Source organism: Hevea brasiliensis, chromosome 9 (assembly GCF_030052815.1).
Source record: "Hevea brasiliensis isolate MT/VB/25A 57/8 chromosome 9, ASM3005281v1, whole genome shotgun sequence".
Lineage (NCBI taxonomy): Eukaryota > Viridiplantae > Streptophyta > Magnoliopsida > Malpighiales > Euphorbiaceae > Hevea > Hevea brasiliensis.
In genome coordinates this window covers 16,554,737-16,577,715 of record NC_079501.1, presented here as the reverse complement: position 1 = coordinate 16,577,715, position 22,979 = coordinate 16,554,737, and the positions used below count along the sequence as shown (strand labels likewise).

Here is a 22,979-nt window from a genome sequence, read left to right as displayed (position 1 = left end):
ATATTATTAAAAGTGATTTTCAATTGTTCATACAATCTTTTATCAATTTTATAAATAATTAATTCCATAAAAGCTGAAAAAAATGGTATCCACATCAGTGGAAACTGCGAGTTACCATTAAACAAAAAGTTGTGTAATTAATATATATATATTTTTTAGTTAAGAAAGTTAGAAATAGGATTATGATTTGTGATTAAAGATAAAGACAACTACATGTGGTGTGATTTAGAGTCAAACTTCACAGCTGATGAGTTCAACCATGGTTAATTGTTGAGGAGAATAAAGCTATAAAGGGTTTAGGAGCATTTTTGATATTTAAGAGATTAAAAATAATGTACGATATATTAAAAATCATTCAAATTTAATTTATTATAATTTTTATTATATCTTTTGTTTATATCATTATATGGTGCTAATAATTTAGCCAAAAATAATTTATCCAATGCCAAGCAAAGCAAGCACTAATCTAATCTTTTAAAGTAAGGCATATGCCCTTTGATTTGTTCCCCAGGCTGAGGATTAGAATATTCTCTAGCCCAAGATTAGAGGAAATGTCAAATGTTCAGTGGGAAATCTTCAGGCTTTGGGCATCTAATGCCAAAGCAACCGCCAAGAACATATTTTTATTCCTTATAAATTTATTCATTTTTTTATTTTATATAACTAGATATTGAGCTGATTTATTTTTGTAATTATTCTTTTCTTTAACATTTTAGTTAGCCAATTTATAATTATTCATATCTGACAAAAAACACACAACATCTAGCACTTTTAGGTAAGTTTTGGCTTTAGAAAATTGTCTAACTCTTTATGATCAAAGCCAAGAAAAAGAAAAAAAAAAAAGAAGCATGTTAAAGCATCCAATAAAGAAAAACGATCTGCAACGCATCACCAGTAAAAAGCTTCCTTTTCTTTTATTTATTTATTAAATGTGATTTCGGGGGTAGCAGTGTCATTAGGATACAATATGATGCATTTGCATCTTCCATAAGTCTCTCAATTATTTGTGAGGTACATTGAATTTACCATAGAATATCAGAACAATATTCTTCCTTCAGTTATGTAACTTGGTCAAATATTGCCCACAGCAAACCTTTTCTCTAAGTTGCAGATGTCACCATTCACAGGTCAACTTATTCAATAAACACCGTTAACCCCGAGTTACATTGAAATCGTCTTCCAGGGAGAAACAATATGAGTAAGGATTCATAGTTCAGGTGCATTCCCTCATCAGTGAGTACTGAGCGAGTGCGGAAGAACTTTATATGGGTTAAGTATTCCGTTGGGGTCCAGCAACTTCTTGATCGAAGCCATCACTTGCACCTATTCAAGTGGATTCAATGAAATTTAGACATTTTATAAAACAATTCATGCTCTTAAAAAAACCAGGATATATGCATTCCTAATGTTTTGCAACTCAAAAAATACGCACGGTTTCATGCGACTTGCTGTAAAAAATCTCATTGGCTTTCATAAGTCCTAGGCCATGCTCTGCACTTATACTGCCACGGTGTTTAGATGTCCACTCGTAGACATAGGGTTCAACCTGTGCCAGAATCTGCATTCACAATTGAAATTTAGTCTACGAAAATTACTAGTGTGTGTAAATAACTCCTTAAAGTAGGACAGTCAAAATCACCATATCGTCATATTGTGGGGCTGAAATATTAAGATGCAAATTGCCGTCTCCCAGATGGCCATATCCAACCACTTTGGCCTTTTGAGCTGATAAATGTGGGACTAAGGTGAGAAATATGACACGTACATAAAATAAAAAGTTGCCTTCAACAAATAGATGTCAATTTAGAGTAATAATATTCCTGTAATCATATTCCAGAATATAAATAGGAATATAGCTTTTCCAAACAATATATTCCAATGGAATAGAAATTTAATGAAAGATTCCATTAGAACCTTAGATGCAACATAAAAAGAAACACATTTTTCTCTTCCACACCCCTTAACAGTGACCCTCCCCCCACCAAAAAAAAAAAAAAAACTTTCCCTGAATGGACTTACATTCAATGAATTCACTTCTAAGTTTCAGTACTTCCATTGAAATTATCAGATGGGACATGCAGCAAACCCAGTCCATAAACTCGGCCAAGGGCCAATTTGGCCCTTGAACTGGACCAGGACTGCTTCAGGTCAAACCCTGAATTGGAGTTAAGGAGCCCCCTCTCGAACTAAACCCAGAACTGGCCTGATTCAAAAACTGGCTTTCTTTTTTTTTTTTTCTAAAATTTATATTAAGTTTATATTTGAGTTTTTTAAAATTTTTTACATTAGAAACTAAATTATTTAACTTATAAACAATGTCTAAAAATTTATCTTAATTTGATAACACATAGGGTCGAACTAGAACTGTAACAATTTTGAACCAGAACAATTTTGAATCAAAACCGTTTTGAACCGAAATGAGTTTCGGACCAGAACCATAACGAACCATGAAGCTAGCCAAACCACCAGTTCTAGCTAGTGGCCAAGTCTACCAGTCAATAACCATTAACCCAACCCTACTTATAGTAACAGTATAAAAAGCAATATTTCAAAATTTAATAAGAAGAATGAATCAGTTAATGATAGTTTTTCTTACCTAACCTCACTCGCATTTCCTCTACAAGATTGTACATATTTTCAACAGGCAATGATAGATCATATTTGTATATAGGCCCAGCTCTCATCAATGCTTCTGGTATACCCTGTGACCAAATGAAAGAATCCAATTAATGGATAATTAATCTTTATGCCTCCATGTTATTTCCAAATTATCATTTCTGGTGATAAAGAATATAAATTCACATATTCAAACATTAAAATTACGACACAATCTGACACTGATATTAATAGCCTAGTGAATAGTGATTGCAATCCTTTCTGCTGAAGTTCTTGACACTATTTTTGCACACCATTTATTAATTGGTCGAAAGTTAATTAATGGTAAGAATAGTAGAAATAAAAGGGAAACCTTTCATGATAAGCTAGGAGTAGCACCAATCAAAGACTAAGAGGGTGTTTATCTTAAATCAGCTTATAAGCCCTACAAATAAATTTACCTGTTTGTTTAAAATATTTTTTGGGCTTATAATCTAAAAAAAAAAAAAAAAAAAAGCTAGGAGGGACTAACCTTTTATTTTGGTTCTTACAAGTCCTGTGCTTATAAGCTAGTTTGACCAAATATTTTACCATATAATTCTCATTTAATTTTTAAAATTTTACCACATATCTCATTTAATATTTTTTTTACTCATTTTGATAATAAATATACTTATAAACTATTTTTTACCAAACACATCAACTGCTTATCAGTCACTTATAAGTATTTTAACCAAATACGTAACTGCTTAGAATTTTAAATGCTTATAAATTCAAATGAGTTTATAAGCATTAGGTGCTTACAAGTTGATTTTCATAAGTTAAACCAAACACCCACCAAATTCAGAGAAAAACAACTTAAGGTTGGGAGAGCAGCTAGAATGTCCATCTTAATAACTAGCTTAAATAAAACCCAACAAAGAATCATGAAAAAAGATTTATATTTCATATTGAAAAAATCATGGCTAGAATTTTGTGAATTAGAGGATGTTTGACTTATAAAAATTAACTTATAAGCATCTAGTGTTTATGAGCTAATTTGAGCTTATAAATATTTAAAATTTAAAATAGTTACGTATTTTATTAAAGTGCTTATAAGTGATTGATAAGTACTTAATGTGTTTGGTAAAAAATACGTTATATGTATATTTATTATTATAATGACTAAAAAGAATATTAAATAAGGTCTGTGGTGAAATTTTAAAAATTAATTTAAGGTAACGTAGTAAAATACTTGGTCAAACTAATTTATAAATATAACTTACAGGCACCAAAATGAAAATCTGGTCCCTCCGGTTTATTTTTTTTAGCTTATGAGTCCAAAAAAATTATAAACAAATAGGTAAATTTATTTTTAGAGTTTATAAGTTAGTCAAAGCAGATTATAAGTTAAGAAAAAAAACCCTCTTAAACTGTTGTTTGCATAAATAATTGGTTATTTCTGTTTTTTATTTTTTTATTTCAACCTTTTATATCATACATCCAGACTAGTAGGTGGGTGCATTTGCAGTAAAATGATAAGCATGACTAAAAAGTGATGAAGTGCTTAGATAAGCTCATTTATAAGAACTCATAAAGAATACAGTGTAATAGGTTAACCGATTGTGCTAGAAGTGGGAACCTCACGTATACGCCAAAAAGATGAAGCTTGGTTTATGTCTTGTGCAAGAACTCCATCAGAAATTAAACCAGATTCCATTGAGCGAAGTAGAAATGCCTCAAGCTTCTCTCTGAACAATCACATAAAATTTTAGATTTTAGAAATATGGATCAGTTAATAAGAAGGCAACAACAAAAGAAAATTCACCTATTGATGAAGTTACACACAAAGACAAAACAAACAAAGGATGTCATTTGGCATAATGGTTGGTGGCTTATCAAAATTGGTGCCAAACAAATGTTAAGGCTACGCAACTTTTGTTCAAGGAAAGACATCAATTTTATAATTTATTAGTCAAGCACATCTCACAGTTCTGCATTGCCAAGTGATGTATTTCAAGAAGATAATTAAAATATCACTCAGTTTCTAATAAGCTTTTTCCAATTTGATTTTGAGTCTATCACCAAAGTTAAATGGAAAAAGTCTAGTAAGACAACAGTCTTACCAATTACCATATACTCAAATTTCTGGAAAGAAGAAATTCAAAAATCCATTTAGGACACACAAAGGAGCCAAGATGGACCTGAGCTGAATGCCATAGAATTCTTTCTATGATTATAACAGAATTCTAAAAGAGCAAAACATACTCATTTTAGAGGAGACATGAAATGTGAAGAACTTTACTTGTCATAAGATTCGTCACTGCTTGTTGTCTCAATCAGAACATAAAAGTTGTGCACTGAGGGAGGCAATGGATTCCGAACACCTTCTAAATGGTTTAGAACCTGCTAGATAGAATATGATAAGCAAGACCAAGAACAAAACAGAAGACAAGACACCAACAGAATGCATATCCTTCAAAATCTCTTAATGTGATGGGAAAGACAATTTTTTTAAGTTAAGCCATTTAAGGATCAAAAAGTTAGAACCAGGGTAACAAATCCTGGTACAATTGAAGTTATATCCTCACCCACCCAAGACAATTAGTGACTTTGAAAATTATGAGTAAAACACATGAGCACCAGTCCAACACATAACACAAATACATTAAATGGAAGCATGGTTGTTACAGTTCTCGGAATAATTACCATGCATTAATGCATTGTAAAGAAAAATGGATTGCCATCAGGATATAATTTCATGATGGAAATGGACCCCAATCTCTACTCTCCGTCCTGTCAGCCCACATTGTCTCTCAATAACCATAAACTCAACAGCCATCAATTTTGTTCCTTTTACTGATGAGTATGAGCTCAATAATTGCTAGAAAGTTATTCCAACCAATCAGATGGGCGGCCAGCACCATGGATTGGATTTATCTGTGTCATCCATGCCTGCCTCAAGCTTTCAAAATTGCATAATAATATCAATTCATCTAGCTGAAAAAGGTGAGGTTTGTTGAGTTTGTGGGTTTTGGTTCATATTTTGGAGAAAATAATGCACATCAAAAGCTTGAGGAGAGCATGGTACAATTTAGATAAACTGGGGCAATTCTGATTATGAGGGACGTTTTTGTAAATTGTGAGCTTTTCCTATTCCTAAGTGTAAAAGAACAACCTCTATTTCCAATAGGAGCATTTGACAATTGAATCCAATTTCTCCATTATTTATGTATTTGTAATGCAAAAAAAGAAGGACCAACCCAAGTTGTTCAAAAATAGTGGCATTGAGTTTCTCAGCCTAGTATCTCTATAAACTGGACACTTTTAATGTTCTCCTTCATAGTGAAAATTTGTAAGTGGCTCACCATTGATGCAAGCACATAGCCAAACCACATTAAACTCCTTTTATAGTGCTTTTCTCTCTTTTATGATCATTATTCTAATGTGAGTGTGTCTGTGTTGCATCTTGCATGAGTAGTTCTTCAACAAGGAACCCCTTCGTTCTCCTGTGCAAGCAGCCCTCTTTCAGTTGTGTGCTTAAGATGTGAGCTTAATCTTCTATAGCTTGAGCAACCTTGGAAATCTCCCTTATATAAGGACTTAGGCGCTCCTCTACACCTTTGGCATATTCTTTGATATCAAAATCTATTAAACAATTTAGCCAACCACACTACTCCCAAGTCCTATCACTTGAAGACATTTCCAAACTTCAATAAGGATCCAATCGGACCCACTTGCTTTACCATCTTCATATTCTTTAGAGTCTTAATTTCTAAGATCCTAATTTTCTGAGTACAACTAACATTCATTTCTTTCATTAGAATACTAAGTGCTAGATTCTTTATGGTGATTAAAGAGTCCATTAAAGTAACTTCTCAAATTTTTTTCTCTAATATCCTCCCTTTCCAAAATCTAGTTGTCATCATCTCTTATATATCTATCTAAATTTGTAATTAGTGCATTTCTTTTGTCTTATCCTTGATAATTTGTATATATCTTTTAAACACAACAAGCTTTTCACTGTAATTTTAACAAGCCTAACAAGTCAAACCAACAGACTGATAACAATAACAATTATGGAAAAGAAAGGAAGATTAAAAAAGAAGATGAAGTTCCTCCTAATGAAACACCCTAATAACAGAACATAAAGTTTGAAATTGCTCCCAGCAACGGCAATCCAAATTTTTTTTTTCTCCAAGAAAAAAGAAAAAGAGAAAACCTCAAGAAGCAGCAACTCGAAATTGTTTCTATCGAAAATAGTGGAAGAGTTTTGGTGTAAACAGCAGACAAGAAAAGAAGATTGATTAAGGCTCTTGCAAGCTTTATGAATGGGAAAAAATAAAGAGATACAAAGTTGAAAAACTATAAATTAAAAATAAACTGTGCAAGTACATTATGTAACATGTAGGAATGTAAAGCTTGCTGGTGTTCAATAATCTTCTGTCAAATATTGTAACATTTAAAAAACATACAGTAATGCACGAGTATTGTAGTAGTAAATTAAAAATTCTTGACAATCATTAGCATATGAAATACAAACATTTTTAATAACTCATGATCCATAATAAGATGGCATCTTGCTCAAAATCACCAACCTTTTCAAATCACGTAATGCTCGATTAATTCAAAAGGGCAGTTCCAAGATGCTATAATAAAACAAAAGTAACATTTAAGTTTCTGGCAATGCTTTATTCTATCTTTTTTTCAGAAGGCTATGAATAATGATGCCAACAGCCAAGCTATGAATAATGATACCAATATAGAAATGAACAAATATTAAACTATATATCCATATTAAACAATGTAACTTCACAACCATAACAGCAACTTTATAAGAATGTCAAATAACAATCACAATAAAGCTGACATATATATAGTTTCATATGTTTGTGGAAGGGGGCCACATCAGCCACTAATTATAAACTGATTGAACATACTTACCAAATCCATTGCCTCACTATCCCAAAATTCAAAAGCAGACAGAATCTCTCCAAGTTTCCTCTTTGCTTCCAATAGCAGTCTCTGATAAAAACAACAGAAATTAAGGAAATGTGACAAGAACACTTTCTACCCTGAAACAGCGGATAAATTAAGGGAACAAGAAACTGCAAAAAGCAAGCTTTTCTAGTGAGTTCTTCTCTATAAAGATACATACTTATTTTTTTTAAAAATCATAATACGAATTTCTAATTTTCTACTTAAACCTTGGTTCTGACAGAAAATAATCATACCTTCTGCTAAGCAGTGAAGGAAATTATACAAGTCCTTTGGAAGTCTTATAAAAGATTCTAAATCGATAATACAAAGATTTATCCTGTACTAAATCCTAAATTTTTAACCAACACCCTGAAATTAATGTCTCAAGCTATAAAGCTAAGGTATTTCTGTCTTATGCAATCAGAAGCAGCAGATGAATAAAGAAGGGAACAAGAAACTGAAAAAGGCAAGCTTTTCTAGTAATTTTTTCTCTATCAAACTAAAATCTTTTATAAAAAAATAACTAAAATAATAATAATATGAATTTATAGTTAAAACTTGCTCATGCCAGACAACAATAATGTATTTTTTCATCTGTTCTGCTAAGCAGTGAAGGAAATAATACAAGCTCTTTAAAAGTCTTAATTCAAGCTCCTAAACCCATTTGGCAGTATTCATCCTGTACAAAATCCTAAATTCTTAACCAACACCCTGAAATTCACAAGTGCTAATGCTATAGTATTTTAGTCTTACGCAATCATTGCTGGCTTCACAGAATAAGGTTTCTTTTTTTGATGTTCATCTTTTATTTTATTATTGGTTAACATTTAATATCATTGAGGCCGTAAAACTTCTATAGAAAAGGGCATAAACAAATTAAAATTTTTTGATAATATACTTAGCATATGGTAAAAATTATAATATTGATAGCTTTCACTGTTTGGGTTATCAAGGTACTTGATAAATATGCAATAGGAATAATTATTATTTAATCCCTGTATTTTAATGAAACTAACTACTTGGTTCCTGTATTTTGAAAAATATACTATTTAGTCCATCTATTTTATTTCTGTTAAACTATTTAATCCATCTGTCAAATTTTTTATTAGACACTGGATTTCAATACTAGTCAAACTACTATTTGGTAATTTTATTTTAGTGAAACTAATTAGTTAGTTCTTGTATTTTGAAAAACACTACTATTTAATCCATTTATTTTAGTGAAATTAATTTGTTGGTCTCTATATTTCCAAAAATACAATATTTTAAAAAACATATTCCTAGATGAAAAATAGAAATTTTATTGTGTGGAGGCTAAATATGAATTTACGTTTCTTTTAATTTGTTCAAGTATTCCTTGGCCATTATTTTTGTATTTTTTCTATTCGGAAACAATAATTGACCAAGTATTGCTTGATCTAAATCTCCAAGTAATCAAGGCAATAATTTAAGAAAATTAAATCTCAATAGAGAAACACAAAAATGATGCCTAGAGAATTAAATAAAAATACTTGAACAATTTAAAAAAAAATGTAAATTTAGATTTAGTCTCCACATAACAAAATTTCTATTTTTCATCTATAAATATGATCTTCAAAATATAAAGATCAACTAATTAGTTTTACTAAAACAGAGGAATTAAATAGTAGTTTGACGAGTACTAAAATTCTTTGATTAACAGAAAAATTGATGAGTGACTAAACCATTTAATGGACTAAAAATAGGAGAATAAATAGTATTTTTTTTTTTTTTAAGTAGAAGGACTAAGTAATTAGTTTTGTTAACTGTTACACAGAGTTCCATTTTCCCATCTGATTGATCCACACAAGAAGCTGCTAAAAGCAGTTTCTAAGAATCCAACAGTTAGCCCATAACATACACTCTTAAACTAAGCATAGAGCAAGAAAAATTCTCCACTTAATGTCTAAAGTGATGCTAGAAGACATGTTGCAGCTGTGTCAAGATGTAATTCTAAACCATGTGTGATGGGTGGAAAAAGATGCATATAACCAACCCCAACTAGATCGGATTTATGGCTTAGTTGATTTAGGTGGGTTTATTGTTAGCATTATATTCCAGAAAGAACATATTTTAGAGTGAGGAACTCTAGTTATACTGGCCTGAAATAATCATACCTGGCAGCTGAGATAATCTTTGCATGCAATAAAAGCTATATTCACTGATGATAGCTTTGGGGGGGTAAGTATGGACACCTTAGTTACAATTCCCAAGGACCCTTCACTTCCTAACCAAATACAGCAGAAATACGGAAAGTGCACCATCACTATAAAATTGACTAAGCAATTTTGAAATATAAACACCAACTGAAGTCTTGAGAACATACCTATAAACAAATGCTTCAAGTCATAACCAGTATTATCTTTCCGTAAAGTCCCAAGCATGTCAAGCACATTACCATTTGCTAGAACAGCCTCAAGACCTATAAGAGAAGCCCAAAATATGTCTTCAAATAAATATGACTACAAGAGATGCAAGCACCAAATACTTGCACTGAAGTGCAGATTAGAATCTACCAGCAACTCTCATCCTCAGTGCCTTGACATCAATATATAAATTACTACCCATTCAACACAAAAGTGCCACATACATAGACAAGATCATATGAACATTTGAAAGAAAGTGACTTTCCACTTTCTACATATCAAAGTTCACTAGAAAAGGCAATTTCTCACCAAGTACATTCCCGTGCAGTGAACCATGACGAATGAGGCGCAAACCACCAGCATTAGTTGAAACATTTCCACCAATTTGGCAGCTTCCTTTTGCACCTAAGTCCAGTGGCATAATAAATCTGAATGGAAGCATAATTTACTTGAATAAAACACCAACAAAATATCAAATTTCCATTTGGCATTAGTACTATTTTTCATGGTACAAGGATCAAATAACATCACAAAGACTCACTGCCACAAACACCAAAAGGAACAAGAATCGATATCACAATTCACTTAAAATTAACCTACACAGCATTCTCTTCACAGTGAAAATTGGAATTATATCATGATTCAAGAAATACAAATTCCTTAAGACATGCTGAAGATCTTAAGAAACAAGAAAGTCAAACACCATTTAGTTGCAAAAGAATTAATTACCCAAAATGAGATAAATTACAGTCTTGTCACAAAAATTATTAACTGTTGTTGCTTGTCCCAATAAAGAAATATCATCAATGGTTTCTGATGAACTGAAGTAACAACTATGATTGTGTATAAGTAGGGAAATCAACAACTGAACTTCAGTTTTGGTTATATTATGTTGTACTATGATAATCTCTGGTATTTTGCAGATAAAGAAAAGAAAACAAAGGTTTAGAACAATTACCCTTGGTTATCCAGGAAAGATATCAGATTTTCCAATATGCATCCAGCTTCACAAACAAGCATACCACTAACCTGAAAAATTGAATGAAATAATTACTTCAGGAAGCATAGTAATGTTGATTTAACAATCACTGAAAATGAAATTGTAAATATTAAATCACCGAAACATATTTTTTTTTAAAAAAGGATCTGAAAGACAGTAGTAAAACAACAGCTAAAAAAGCGAGCATATAAGAAATGCAACTAAAAATAAATTTAAGAAAAAAGGTAATTCAAGAATCACGCAACTAGAAGAAGTAAAATAAGTTTGTGGGTATGCGTGTGCATTCAAGGAGGAAGCTCAAACTAAGAATAACATAATGGGATAAGATGCCTACCTTGTCAAAATCTACAATGTTATTCATTGAACTCATACTGATAATCACCTGTGGAACAGATCATCAATTAGCTTTTCAGTCATGAAATTACAAAAGAGTTGTTTTCCGGATATTGTGAATTATGATTTTTATACATAACGCGTAGATTGTGTTACATATGCATGCTCCTATGTGCGCATCGGCATGCAAATGAACATCTATCTGCAATCATATTCAGTGGTGTGGATTTTGTGACTTAAGGAAAAACAAATATTTAAATAAGTTTTGTGTCACAATTTCAGCGCTAAATTGAATTTGGGGCAGCCTCATCATTTTCCAAGGCCCAGTATGCACTTATCCATGTGAGCAAATGTGCATGCTTTTGTATATGCAGGTCCATATGTGCGCTTGCAGTATTCCATATTATCTGACAAATATTGCTGCATACAAATATATGGACTGTATTGGCCAAGAAAGGTCAAAAATGAGGTCCAAGAATCAGATTTCTAGAAAATATTTTTTATTTGGTGACAATTTAGTCAAGCCATTAGGAAAGAGTAACATTAAACCATGCAGCTGAACTTGGACTAGAATTTAAGGTTACAGTGTTTTTACGGGGAACCTTGTGATGACATTTCCATGATCAAGCTTAAACCTTGACATTCTTAAGTTAAACTACAAATGTTTAGAGCTTGCAAAGACAGTCAACTCCTCACTTGCCCAACACAAATTCATCATATACAAACTCGATTCAATCAATTGATTTTCAGATGTTAGAGACTAATTTAGGCAGCAAAAATGCTCCTCACATATCCAAGTAAATTATTAAAAATCTAAACTCCACACACTGAAATGTCCAAGTTGTTGTATCCTTCCTTTTCTAGAACCTACTCCTCATCCCAGTTTCTCAACTCCACCATGACAAAGTCAATGCCTATTGCCTACTTTGTATATGTGCTAAAGTTCTAACTGCAATTTGCTAGTTCTACCCCTAGTCCATTTTCATTCCTCCCCTACATTAAAACTCAACTCAACTCAACTAAGCCTTTATCCCAAATTTTTGGGGTTGCCTATATGAATTCGCTTTCTCCACTCTAAACGATTTTGGGTTAAATCCTCAGAAACATTCCTCCCCTACATTGTTTGATAAAAATTTTGACAACATCTAAGTACATTGTTCAGTTTGCACCATAGATTAGCCTTGAATTAAATTGATTATCTACTTCTGCAACTTACAGAAACAAGAAACAACAAATACCACTAAGTAAACAGTAAAGTTGCATTGATTCTAGTGTGTAATAATTTAACAAGAATATCAAATGATGAGATTTTAAAGAACATTCGACACAATATATCTCAAAAGGGTGTCAAGCCAAGCAATCGGGGTGCATTTGCTATTTGGAATCTCTAATAACAGTTAATAATAAATAAAACAATGGCATCACCTCGTCAAAAACTGGCACACTACCACCCACAAGCCCAGTATTTCCACCTTGGGGAACCACAGCCAGATGCCTAGAATTACAATACTTAAGAATTTGAGAGACCTGCAGATAAAATGAGTACAGAGATATCACCTTAACACTTTTACAGTGGCAGATCTAGAATTTTTTTTTTTTTCAGTGAAGGCCAACTTCATCATGCTAAAAATGCACAAAATATGAATTTAAGACATAACATAACTAAAGTTCACCCCTTATATTCACACGATTAACAAACATTTCTCATAGTCAGCGATAAAACGTAACTGACCAACTATGAATAAGCATTGTGAATGTAAGTACCCAATTTCAAATAAATGATTATTGATCCAATAATTCCTACAGACAGTATATATTTTGATGGATAATTTCATTTCATTTCCTTCTTTTTTCCCCCTTTTTGGGCTTCCTAGGTTTTTGTTAGCCAAACAAATGCAAAGGGGCAAGAATTGTGGAATATGCGTTAACTATATGTCCCAGTTTTCCATGCAAAATATAACGTCCAAGGAAACAAATTTACTCAGTTGAGATTGATCCAATAGCAAAATTCGTGAATTTGGCATTACTACACTCTTTATCTCTGGAAACCCACCTCATATAATTCCACTTTGTCGATTGTTCACGAATACATCGAGAGCACAATAACTTAAAAGGAAAATCAACCGCATGAAGTTTCAACGGTACAACCTCAAAAGTCAAAAGAACAAAAACTTTATCCAAATAAAAAAGAAGGAAGCGTGAACCTATATATAATCCAGAAATCCAAGAAAAAGAAGAAATGAACCTGGTCAGTGGTCGTAGGTAGGAGAAGAAGCCTGCTTGAACCTTTGTATTTATGCATCCAATCTGCATTTACAAACTCCAACCTATCTTCATCCTGAACGACATTTTTTTCACCCAACACACCCTTAAAATAAGTTACATCATCAGAATTCAAGGTCGCAAACGACGGATTTCTCTGAATTTTAGTCCCAGCCGAGCCAAAACTTCTAAACTGAAGTGCGCACATCATCCCTCCAAGGCCTCGTCCCAAAGGAGGCCAGAAAGTCTGTTTATAATCCCTAGAGAAGCTCGCACGAGCCAACAAGTCCGACTTCTGTAATTGGAAAAGTGGTATGCAGCGTTGGCCATTATCACTGAAGTGATGCGTAAAGACTGAATCCAAAAGCCAAAGAAAAGATTGATTACACAATTTGCGATAGGATAAGGATCAAAATCAATCAAAACACGAAAAATAATAAATCGGTAATCGATCTTTGCCTGAAGCGGAGCGGAGAGTGGAGTGATCGGAGACTGATCGATGATTAAAAAGTGATTTGAAGGAGTGGCTGAAGAGGCGACGAGTTGCTCTGCACTTCTCCATCATCACGATGGCTTTTGGAATCAGAGTTAAGAGTTGTAGCTTGTACTACGCAATAGCATTTGGGTAGGTGATTTTGCGTCGCCGCCTGTTTTGTTTGAGCGCTGGTTTTAAACAGGTTTGCACGTCATGCGTTACACGTCATGCGTTACATGATGAAAAATTAAATTATTTCATTTTTTTTCTAGATAGTAATTAAAGAAGGAAAAAAATAAAATAATAAAAAATAGATTTCTTTAAATCAAATCGAATTTATTCAGATATGTTTTATTTGATTACTAATAAAATTTATAATATAGAAATAATTATATATTTATTGACTTGATTTGATTATTTTTAAATGGAAAGGTAAATAGATTAATCACTCGATATTATTTTGATGAGAGAAAATAAAAATAAAAAATTAATGAGCAAAATGAACTAATTAGCAAATACAATAATTAATTTCCCCATACACTGATTTGGACCCAGGGTCAGGCTATATGAGAACGGGCTTCCTGGTAATATTTTATTATTATTATTCAGTTATAAATTTTATTATATTATATTTTATGATAAAAATGTTCAATAATTATATTGAGTTAAAAAATTTAATTTAGAGTTTAGTCTGATTTATTTAATAATTAAAAAAAATTACCCCTTAAGCCTTAATTTCTTCAATTCTCTTATAAAAAAAAATTTTTAATTGAGGGATGCACAAATCCCTAAATAAAATTTAATCTAAATTTTATTAAATAATAAAATTCATTTGTAGAACTTGTAAAAGAGAGAAAAGTTCGGAAGGATAACATATAAATATATAATCCTCATACATTAAAGGTAATGTTTATTTAGTTTATTAACTATTAATTATTATTTTATATTTTAATCATATTAATTATATGTTATTTTTTTATTCTTATTTAATTTTTATCCTTTGTTGCATATATTTTTAATACTTAATAATTATTTCTTATTTCAATTATTTAAAGGATCAATAAATTAAAGAATAATGATCCAAAAAAGAAAGTTGATAAAACGGTGCGTTTTGGGAGGTTTAGAGTCCGCAGGCCGACGCCGATCCCTATCCAACCGAGAACACATATGAAGACCAGCTGCAACTCGCTCATCTGAGGCTCTTTTCTTCTAATGGCGTCTTCTCTCCCCTCATCTCTCTCACCTATCCTGAGCCAGCCTCACCGCTCCCTCAAAATCCAAGGTCGATGCTTCTTTTTAGGCTTCAGATTTCTCTTCTCCAAAACCCCCCAAGTTTACGATTCCCGTTGCCACGGCAATTTCGCCCACTGGACTCTCAAAACAAAGAGCTTATTTCTTCATCTCTCCAGAAGCTTGTCTCACTCTCACCATTCTTTGTCTAATAAGACCGACGTTCTAGGTCTTCACCACTTCGTCGCACAGGCTGCTCTCTCTGCTGCCCAAACACAGCCCAAGTGAGTTCTCACTCATATTTCTATAGCTCGGTTTGATTGTGTTTGGGGAATTCTGCTGGTTGTTTCAAATTTTGCGATTTTCGCTTGTTAATACTGATAAAGTTCAGTTCTTGTATCTATTGCTACTCATCTTTAGTGTGCATTATGTTGTGGAAGCAAAAAAATTGCTCCCTGGTTACGTGTGTGTACGCATATGTGCATATGGGTGCGCGCAATTTTGTTTTGTAGTCGTAGCATCCCTTAGCTTAAATAATATGCCCTGCCCGCCTTCGGTATCTTTGTTTATATTGGGCCAAAAATCTAAAGAACATACCCTGGAAAGTAAAAATCTAAAGAACATGCTCTGGAAGGTATTTATTTTATTGGCACTCATATGGATCAATAGACGTTGAGCTAAAATTCGAAGCAGTTTTGCTCGGTAAATTTGATAGGGTTTGATTTTTTTTCAAGATTAATGGCTCCCTCTTTCCAGGTATTTCCTCTGTCATGATCGTCTACTGTAATTAATAATGCTCTGAAAGGTTTATATGCTGGATTTTTAATGTTCTCTGACCAAAATTTCATTTTATAACAGTAATGCGGTGCGTTGTGTGAATTAGAACTCATATCCTAACTTTTCTTTCTTTTTTTCTTCTGTCTAGCCTTGTACCAGCTGCAGAAGTTTCTCCAGAGTCTGAAATTCATCCAAGAGGCCGTATTTATCATGAGACTTATGGATGTCAGATGAATATCAATGATATGGAGATTGTCCTATCTATTATGAAGGATGCTGGATATAGTGAAGTTGTAGATGTTCCTGAAAATGCTGAGATCATATTCATCAATACTTGTGCTATAAGGGACAATGCTGAGCACAAAGTGTGGCAGAGACTTAATTACTTTTGGTTTCTAAAGAGACATTGGAAGAGCAACGTTGCTATTGGAAGGTCACAGTCACTTAGTCCTCCAAAGGTGGTTGTTTTGGGATGTATGGCTGAGAGGTTGAAGGACAAGATACTTGATGCAGATAAGATGGTTGATGTGGTTTGTGGACCTGATGCCTACAGAGATTTACCACGATTACTGGAGGAGGTAGACTATGGCCAAAAGGGGATCAATACTCTACTTTCACTTGAAGAGACTTATGCTGATATTAGTCCAGTTCGAATCTCCAAGAATTCAATTAGTGCTTTTGTCTCAGTGATGAGGGGTTGCAATAATATGTGCTCGTTTTGCATTGTTCCATTTACTAGAGGCAGAGAGCGGTCACGTCCAGTGGATTCAATAGTGAAGGAGGTGGCAGAACTCTGGAAGGAAGGAGTGAAAGAGGTAACTCTTCTTGGTCAGAATGTGAACAGCTATAATGATACATCTGGGATTGACAAAGAAGCTGAACCAGGATCAAATTGGAAATTTAGTGAAGGCTTTTCCAGCATGTGCAAGGTGAAGAAGGTGGGGTTGCGTTTTTCCGATCTATTGGATCGGCTTTCCACTGAATTTCCTGAGATGCGGTTCAGATACACATCACCCCACCCTAAAGACTTCCCAGATGACTTATTGTATGTTATGCGAGACAGATATAATATCTGCAAATATATTCATTTACCTGCACAAACTGGGAGTAGCACAGTACTTGAGAGAATGCGTCGGGGATATACTAGAGAGGTATACTTAGATCTTGTGCAAAAGATAAGAAGAATCATGCCAGATGTTGGGATAAGCAGTGATTTCATATGTGGTAAGAGAGATCATATATACGTATACAAATTTTGATTTGCTCTTAATCTTAAACTGGAATCTATGTTTTGCATTGCTTGTATGCCTAGATAGTTACATACAAAAAGCCTAATCATCCTATTTATCATGAACTTTTTCTAATTTTTCATACCCAATTTTAAAAATTGTTTTCAAGTTCCTCCCTATACTTTTGATTTGGTAATAATTTTAACAAAAATTGAGGGTATGTGCCATTCTTGATGTGTTGTCCATGTGGCACGCTGGCGGGTAAAAAAATGAGGCAGAAAATTTCTTGGTAGGCCCCAAATAGCAGTGTTTTGGACTTATTCTCCTTTCCAAGCTACTAGAACAAGTGGTGACCCAATTTGGTCCAGCTTGGAGCTCTGAGAGAAATCTGCCTCACACACACCCATCAAATCTATCATGCTCCTTTATCACTGTGATATCTGATTCTTTAGCCTATTCCTTTTACTCTGATCTCCCAATCTTGAGGTTTCTCATGTTCGATGATCTGGGTATCGAGACATAAATTCCTCTGATGGGACAGTTTTAGACCTAGTATTTGTTGCCTGCGAAATCTTATCAAACGACATTGTTGACTCCTACTTTTTGGGCACTGATAGATCTACACACTCAATGCCGTATATTCTTTCATGCACTCTTTACCTTCAAACCCCATAACTGGTTCCACTTTCATCTGTGATGTTGGAATCAATGTCACTAACATCGGGTTACCATTTTCAGGTTATGGATGTTAGAATCAAGCATGCATGACCCAGTTACTGTTTAGATATTGCCTCTTCTATACTTCTGTGCCTATTTTATCCATGTTTTAGATTAAAAATATAGAGCTGATAATAAACATAAGACGAAACTGGTGTTCAAGAATGAAGGATTTCTCTCTTTCAAAGATAAACAGAGAGAGAGAGAGAAAAAGAGAGATGATGGAGAGACTGGCTTGAAAAGAATAAAAGTCAAAAACAGTGTAATTTTTGTTGTTTTACTTAAAAGTTCAAAGGAATAAGTAATTCAATTTTAATAGTATAATTGACCTCAATTTTTTACTTTTGCTTCTTTCTTTAACTTGAAATTTCTGGGATAAATTTCCAGATTTGCTTTCTAGTGAACGTGTAATAATGACCTAATGATCTTTTGAAACATCTGGTGTTGATTTTGTCTTCATCCCACATAGTAATGTCATTCATACCTGTTCCTGCAGGGATCTTATAGGTTTTATTTATTTCCCTAGGCATGCTTCATATTTATGTGCTATTTTTTACATGCAGTTCTACTTAGTGATCGTATTGTTGTGTGCTTTGTGTCCGTCCATGCCTAGACCCGGCCACTGGGCCAGTTCCTGTTCACCTTAAAGGGTGAACCAGAACCGGAACCGTGAACCCCCCACGGTTCTGGTTTGATCAAGATCCAAATCGAACAGTCCATTTTCCAGATAATTTTTTAATTTTTTAAATGAAAAAAGGCGGTTCGGCCCAAAATCATCCGGTTTGATTTTGGTTCAATTCCGGTTTGGTTCATTTATGGTTTGAGTCAAAGACGAGTTTGACTGGTTCTTGTCCGGTTCCGTTTTGGTTCTAAACCGGCCCTTGGCTGGGTCTATCCATGCCCACATGTTTATGTTAACTACCTCAACTAATATAATATGTGATGAGAAGCTAAAATATCCTCAATTTTAACTGTCTTCCTTGTTCATCAACATTCATTTCAGCTTTTCAATTTTGATTTAGATTTTAGATGTACATGAGAATTGCTCCTACATTTGCAATCTATATCATACATGGGCCTTGCATTTCAAGTGGAGTTGGATCTTTGTTTTGATATTGCCTTCTTAATACTTAGATTCCTTTTTACAGGTTTCTGTGGAGAAACAGAAGAGGAACACAAAGACACACTAAGTCTCATTAGGGCTGTTGGCTATGATATGGCATACATGTTCGCATATAGCATGAGGGAGAAGACCCATGCCCACAGGAACTATGTTGATGATGTTCCCGATGAAGTCAAGCAAAGGAGGCTTACTGAACTTATCGAGGCTTTCCGTGAGAGTACTGGTCAGTGTTACGACTCCCAGATTGGAACTATCCAACTAGTGTTAGTGGAAGGGCTGAACAAAAGAGCTCCAGATACAGAACTCATTGGCAAGAGTGATAGAGGCCATAGAGTTTCATTTTCCAATCTGCCAGTGCCAAATCGAAATGAGGATTTGAATAACAAGCAGAATCCGATCATTGGAGATTACGTGGAAGTTCGTATATTGAAATCTACGCGTGCATCACTTTTTGGGGAAGCTCTTGCTATCAGTAAATTGAGCTTATTTTACAACAGTGTAGATCAAGATGCTGTTGCCTGTGCAAGTTGATGAAAACCTAGCTGCATGTGAACATAGCATGCTATTTTCCATTTTCAGTGAAAATATCAGAAGATGGCTTCTTCTAGCTTGGTATTTATATTTCATATTGGGAGATTCAAACTTTTGCATGCAGTCCTAACCTGATTGGAGAGGGAGTAATGTGTTAGGTTGGACTTGCCATGAAAATGATTCGGGTGTGAAAGCATGCAATAAAGATGAGTTCTGAGATTCCGGCTACCGTCTGCATCTTCAGAATGGCTTAGAGTCAAAACAGTTTTTGTATTTTAGCTTCATCTGCAAAATTTTCAATGCTCTCAAGAATATAATCCTTCTCAAGAGTTTTTGTAAGTGTAAATTTATCTATCTTCATATTCTTTTTGAGTAATTGTTTTTACTAGGAGCTCCATTGACAACAAAGGAATTACTATGTTGTTTCCTGGAGCTGATTACTTGCATCTCTGGGGAAACCAGAACTTGATGACCTATTAAGGGCATAAACTTTAGTAGTGGTTGAGAGATATGTGGACACATAAGTTAGAATTGAGTAATGCAGAATTTCTTTTATATCCCTTTCCTCTGGTTGGAGAGCATATTGGTTTTACCTCATCTTTCACGTACTTGCTTAAGGCATTGAATTTTGCTGGACTTGCGAATTCTCCGTTATTAGGAACGACAGCCGTACGATTCAGACACTTCATTTTGCATGATTTGCAAGTGAAATTCATGTATATATAAGAAGAAATAACTAATATGACGATCCTAAATATTAATTTCATTTGATATGTGTGACTAGAAGTAACTCAACTCAACTCAACTAAGCCTTTATCCCAAAAATTTGGGGTCGGCTATATGGATTCGCTTTTTCCACTCTGAACGATTTTGGGTTAAATCCTCAGAAATGTGTAATGCTTCTAAGTCATGCTGTACTACTCTCCTCTAAGTCAATTTAGGTTTACCCCTTTTTTTCTTTCTATCCTCTAGCCTAATGTGCTCTACTTGTCTAACTGGAGCCTCCGTATGTCTACGCTTCACATGACCAAACCACCTCAATCTCCCTTCTCTCAACTTATCTTCAATTGGCACCACTCCTACCTTTTCTCTAATACTTTCATTACGGACTTTATCTAGTCTAGTATGGCCACTCATCCACCTTAACATTCTCATCTCTGCAACTCTTATCTTAGATGCATACGACTCTTTCAGTGCCCAACACTCACTACCATATAGCATAGCCGATCGTATGGTCAGACGGTAAAATTTTCCTTTTAATTTATTGGGAATCTTACGATCACATAAAACTCCCGTGGCACGTCTCCACTTCAACCATCCGGCTTTAATCTTATGACTAACATCCTCCTCACATCCCCCATCTACTTGAAGGACTGAGCCTAGATATTTAAAGTGATTACTTTTGGACAGTACCACTCTATTCAAACTAAATCCTTCTCTATCACCGCTTGGCCTTCACCGAACTTGCAATGCATGTATTCTGCCTTCGTTCTACTTAACTTAAAACCCTTTGACTCTAGAGTACTTCTCCAAAGTTCTAGCTTCCTATTGACTCCTTCTCGTGTCTCATCTATCGAACAATATCATCCGCAAACATCATGCACCAAGGAATACTCTCTTGTATATGTTTCAGTTCATCTAAAACTAATGTAAAAAGGTAAGGGCTTATGGTCGATCCTTGGTGTAATCCAATTGAGATCGGAAAATCTCTTGTGTCCCCTCCCTGTGCGCACAATAGTAGTTGCTCCTTCATACATATCTTTCAATACTTGTATATACCTAATAGATACCCTCTTTGTTCTAACGCATTCCATAAGACCTCTCTTGGAACACTATCATAAGCCTTCTCCAAATCAATAAAAACCATGTGTAGATCTTTCTTCCCATCTCTATATTTCTCCATCAAGCTTCTAATGAGAAAGATCGCTTCCATAGTTGAACGACTGTGCATGAAACCAAATTGATTGAGAGAGATAGAAGTATCATGACGTAGTCGATGCTCCACAACTCTCTCCCACAACTTCATAGTATGGCTCATGAGTTTAATTCCCTATAGTTTGAGCAACTCGTATGTCTCCTTATTTTTAAAAATAGGTACTAAAATACTCTTCCTCCATTCATCGCATTTTCTTTGAGTTTAGAATCTTATTAAATAATTTAGTTAACCATGCCACTCCCATATCTCCCAAATACTTCCACACTTCAATTGGTATTTCATCTGTCCACAGCTTTACCTACTTTCATTCTCTTAAATGCTTCCTTTACTTCTAAAGATCTAATCCTTCTAGTATAATTTATATTCTTTTCTATTGTTATATAATCTATATTCACACTATTTCTATTTTGACTATTATTAAAGAGATCATTAAAATAATTTCTCCATCTTTCTTTAATGTCCTCATCTTTCACCAACACTTTTCCTTCTTTATCCTTAATGCACCTAACTTGATTGAGAGCTTGACATTTCCTTTCTCTACTCCTTGCTAATCTATAAATATCTTTCTCCCCTTCTTTAGTTCCAAGTTTCTCATATAACTTTTCAAAGGCCTGTGCTATTGCTTGGCTAACTGCCTTTTTTGCCTCTTTCTTTGCTATCTTGTACTGTTCATATGCCTCATTATTGTCACATTTAGGTAATTTCTTATACCATTCCCTTTTTCTCTTCAACGCTTTTGTACTTCCTCATTCCACCACCATCTCTTTTGAGGGTGGTCCATGTCCTTAGACTCCCAAGTACTTTTCTAGCTACTTCTCTAATCTTTGATGCCATTTGTATCCACATATCATTGGCCTCCATATCTAGCTTCCATACTTGGACTCAAGAAGCTCATTTTGAACTTCACTTGCTTTACTCCTTTGAACTCCCACCACTTTGTTCGAGCTACACTATTTCTTCTGACCTTACTTGAATTGTTCCTAAACTTGACATCCAAGACCACCAACCTATGTTGACTTGTTAAGGCCTCTCCTGGAATGACCTTGCAATCCTTGCATAGAGCTCATTTGTCTTCCGGTTAAGAGGAAGTCAATTTGGCTTCTATGTTGCCCACTTTTGAAAGTCACTAAATGTGACTCTCTTTTATAAAGTAGGTATTTGCTAGTATTAGGTCGTATGCCATAGAAAATCCAGGATGCTTTTTCCCTCCTCATTTCGATCACAAAACCAAAACCTCCATGAACATTCTCATAACCTTACCTATCACTTACATGTCCATTCAAATCTCCACCAATGAAAACATTCTCTTCATTCGTATGCTTTGCATTAAATCATCCATATCTTCCCAAAACCTTTGTTTACTCTCACCGTCTAGTCCTATTTGTGGGGCATAAGCACTAACTATATTTGTTGTTTCTCCGTCTAGTA

At 34.1% G+C, this 22,979-nt stretch overlaps 2 protein-coding genes across 2 annotated transcripts; one reads left to right on the top strand and one right to left on the bottom strand.

Annotated features, from left to right (window-relative positions):
* Nucleotides 1-890: 890 nt before the first annotated feature.
* On the bottom strand, nt 891-14,192 carry LOC110639579 (D-2-hydroxyglutarate dehydrogenase, mitochondrial). The gene is made up of 15 exons (XM_021790581.2): nt 13,993-14,192; nt 13,517-13,887; nt 12,697-12,798; nt 11,273-11,320; nt 10,897-10,967; nt 10,248-10,366; nt 9,899-9,994; nt 9,690-9,799; nt 7,519-7,599; nt 4,880-4,980; nt 4,217-4,325; nt 2,597-2,702; nt 1,640-1,725; nt 1,433-1,558; nt 891-1,323 (listed from the first exon to the last, which is right to left on the bottom strand). Exons 1-15 carry the CDS (start codon nt 14,096-14,098, stop codon nt 1,231-1,233), a joined length of 1,725 nt encoding a protein of 574 aa, XP_021646273.2. The 5' UTR covers nt 14,099-14,192; the 3' UTR covers nt 891-1,230.
* A 961-nt stretch (nt 14,193-15,153) lies between these two features.
* On the top strand, nt 15,154-20,175 carry LOC110639578 (CDK5RAP1-like protein). The gene is made up of 3 exons (XM_021790579.2): nt 15,154-15,522; nt 16,164-17,239; nt 19,110-20,175. Exons 1-3 carry the CDS (start codon nt 15,221-15,223, stop codon nt 19,613-19,615), a joined length of 1,884 nt encoding a protein of 627 aa, XP_021646271.2. The 5' UTR covers nt 15,154-15,220; the 3' UTR covers nt 19,616-20,175.
* Nucleotides 20,176-22,979: the final 2,804 nt, after the last annotated feature.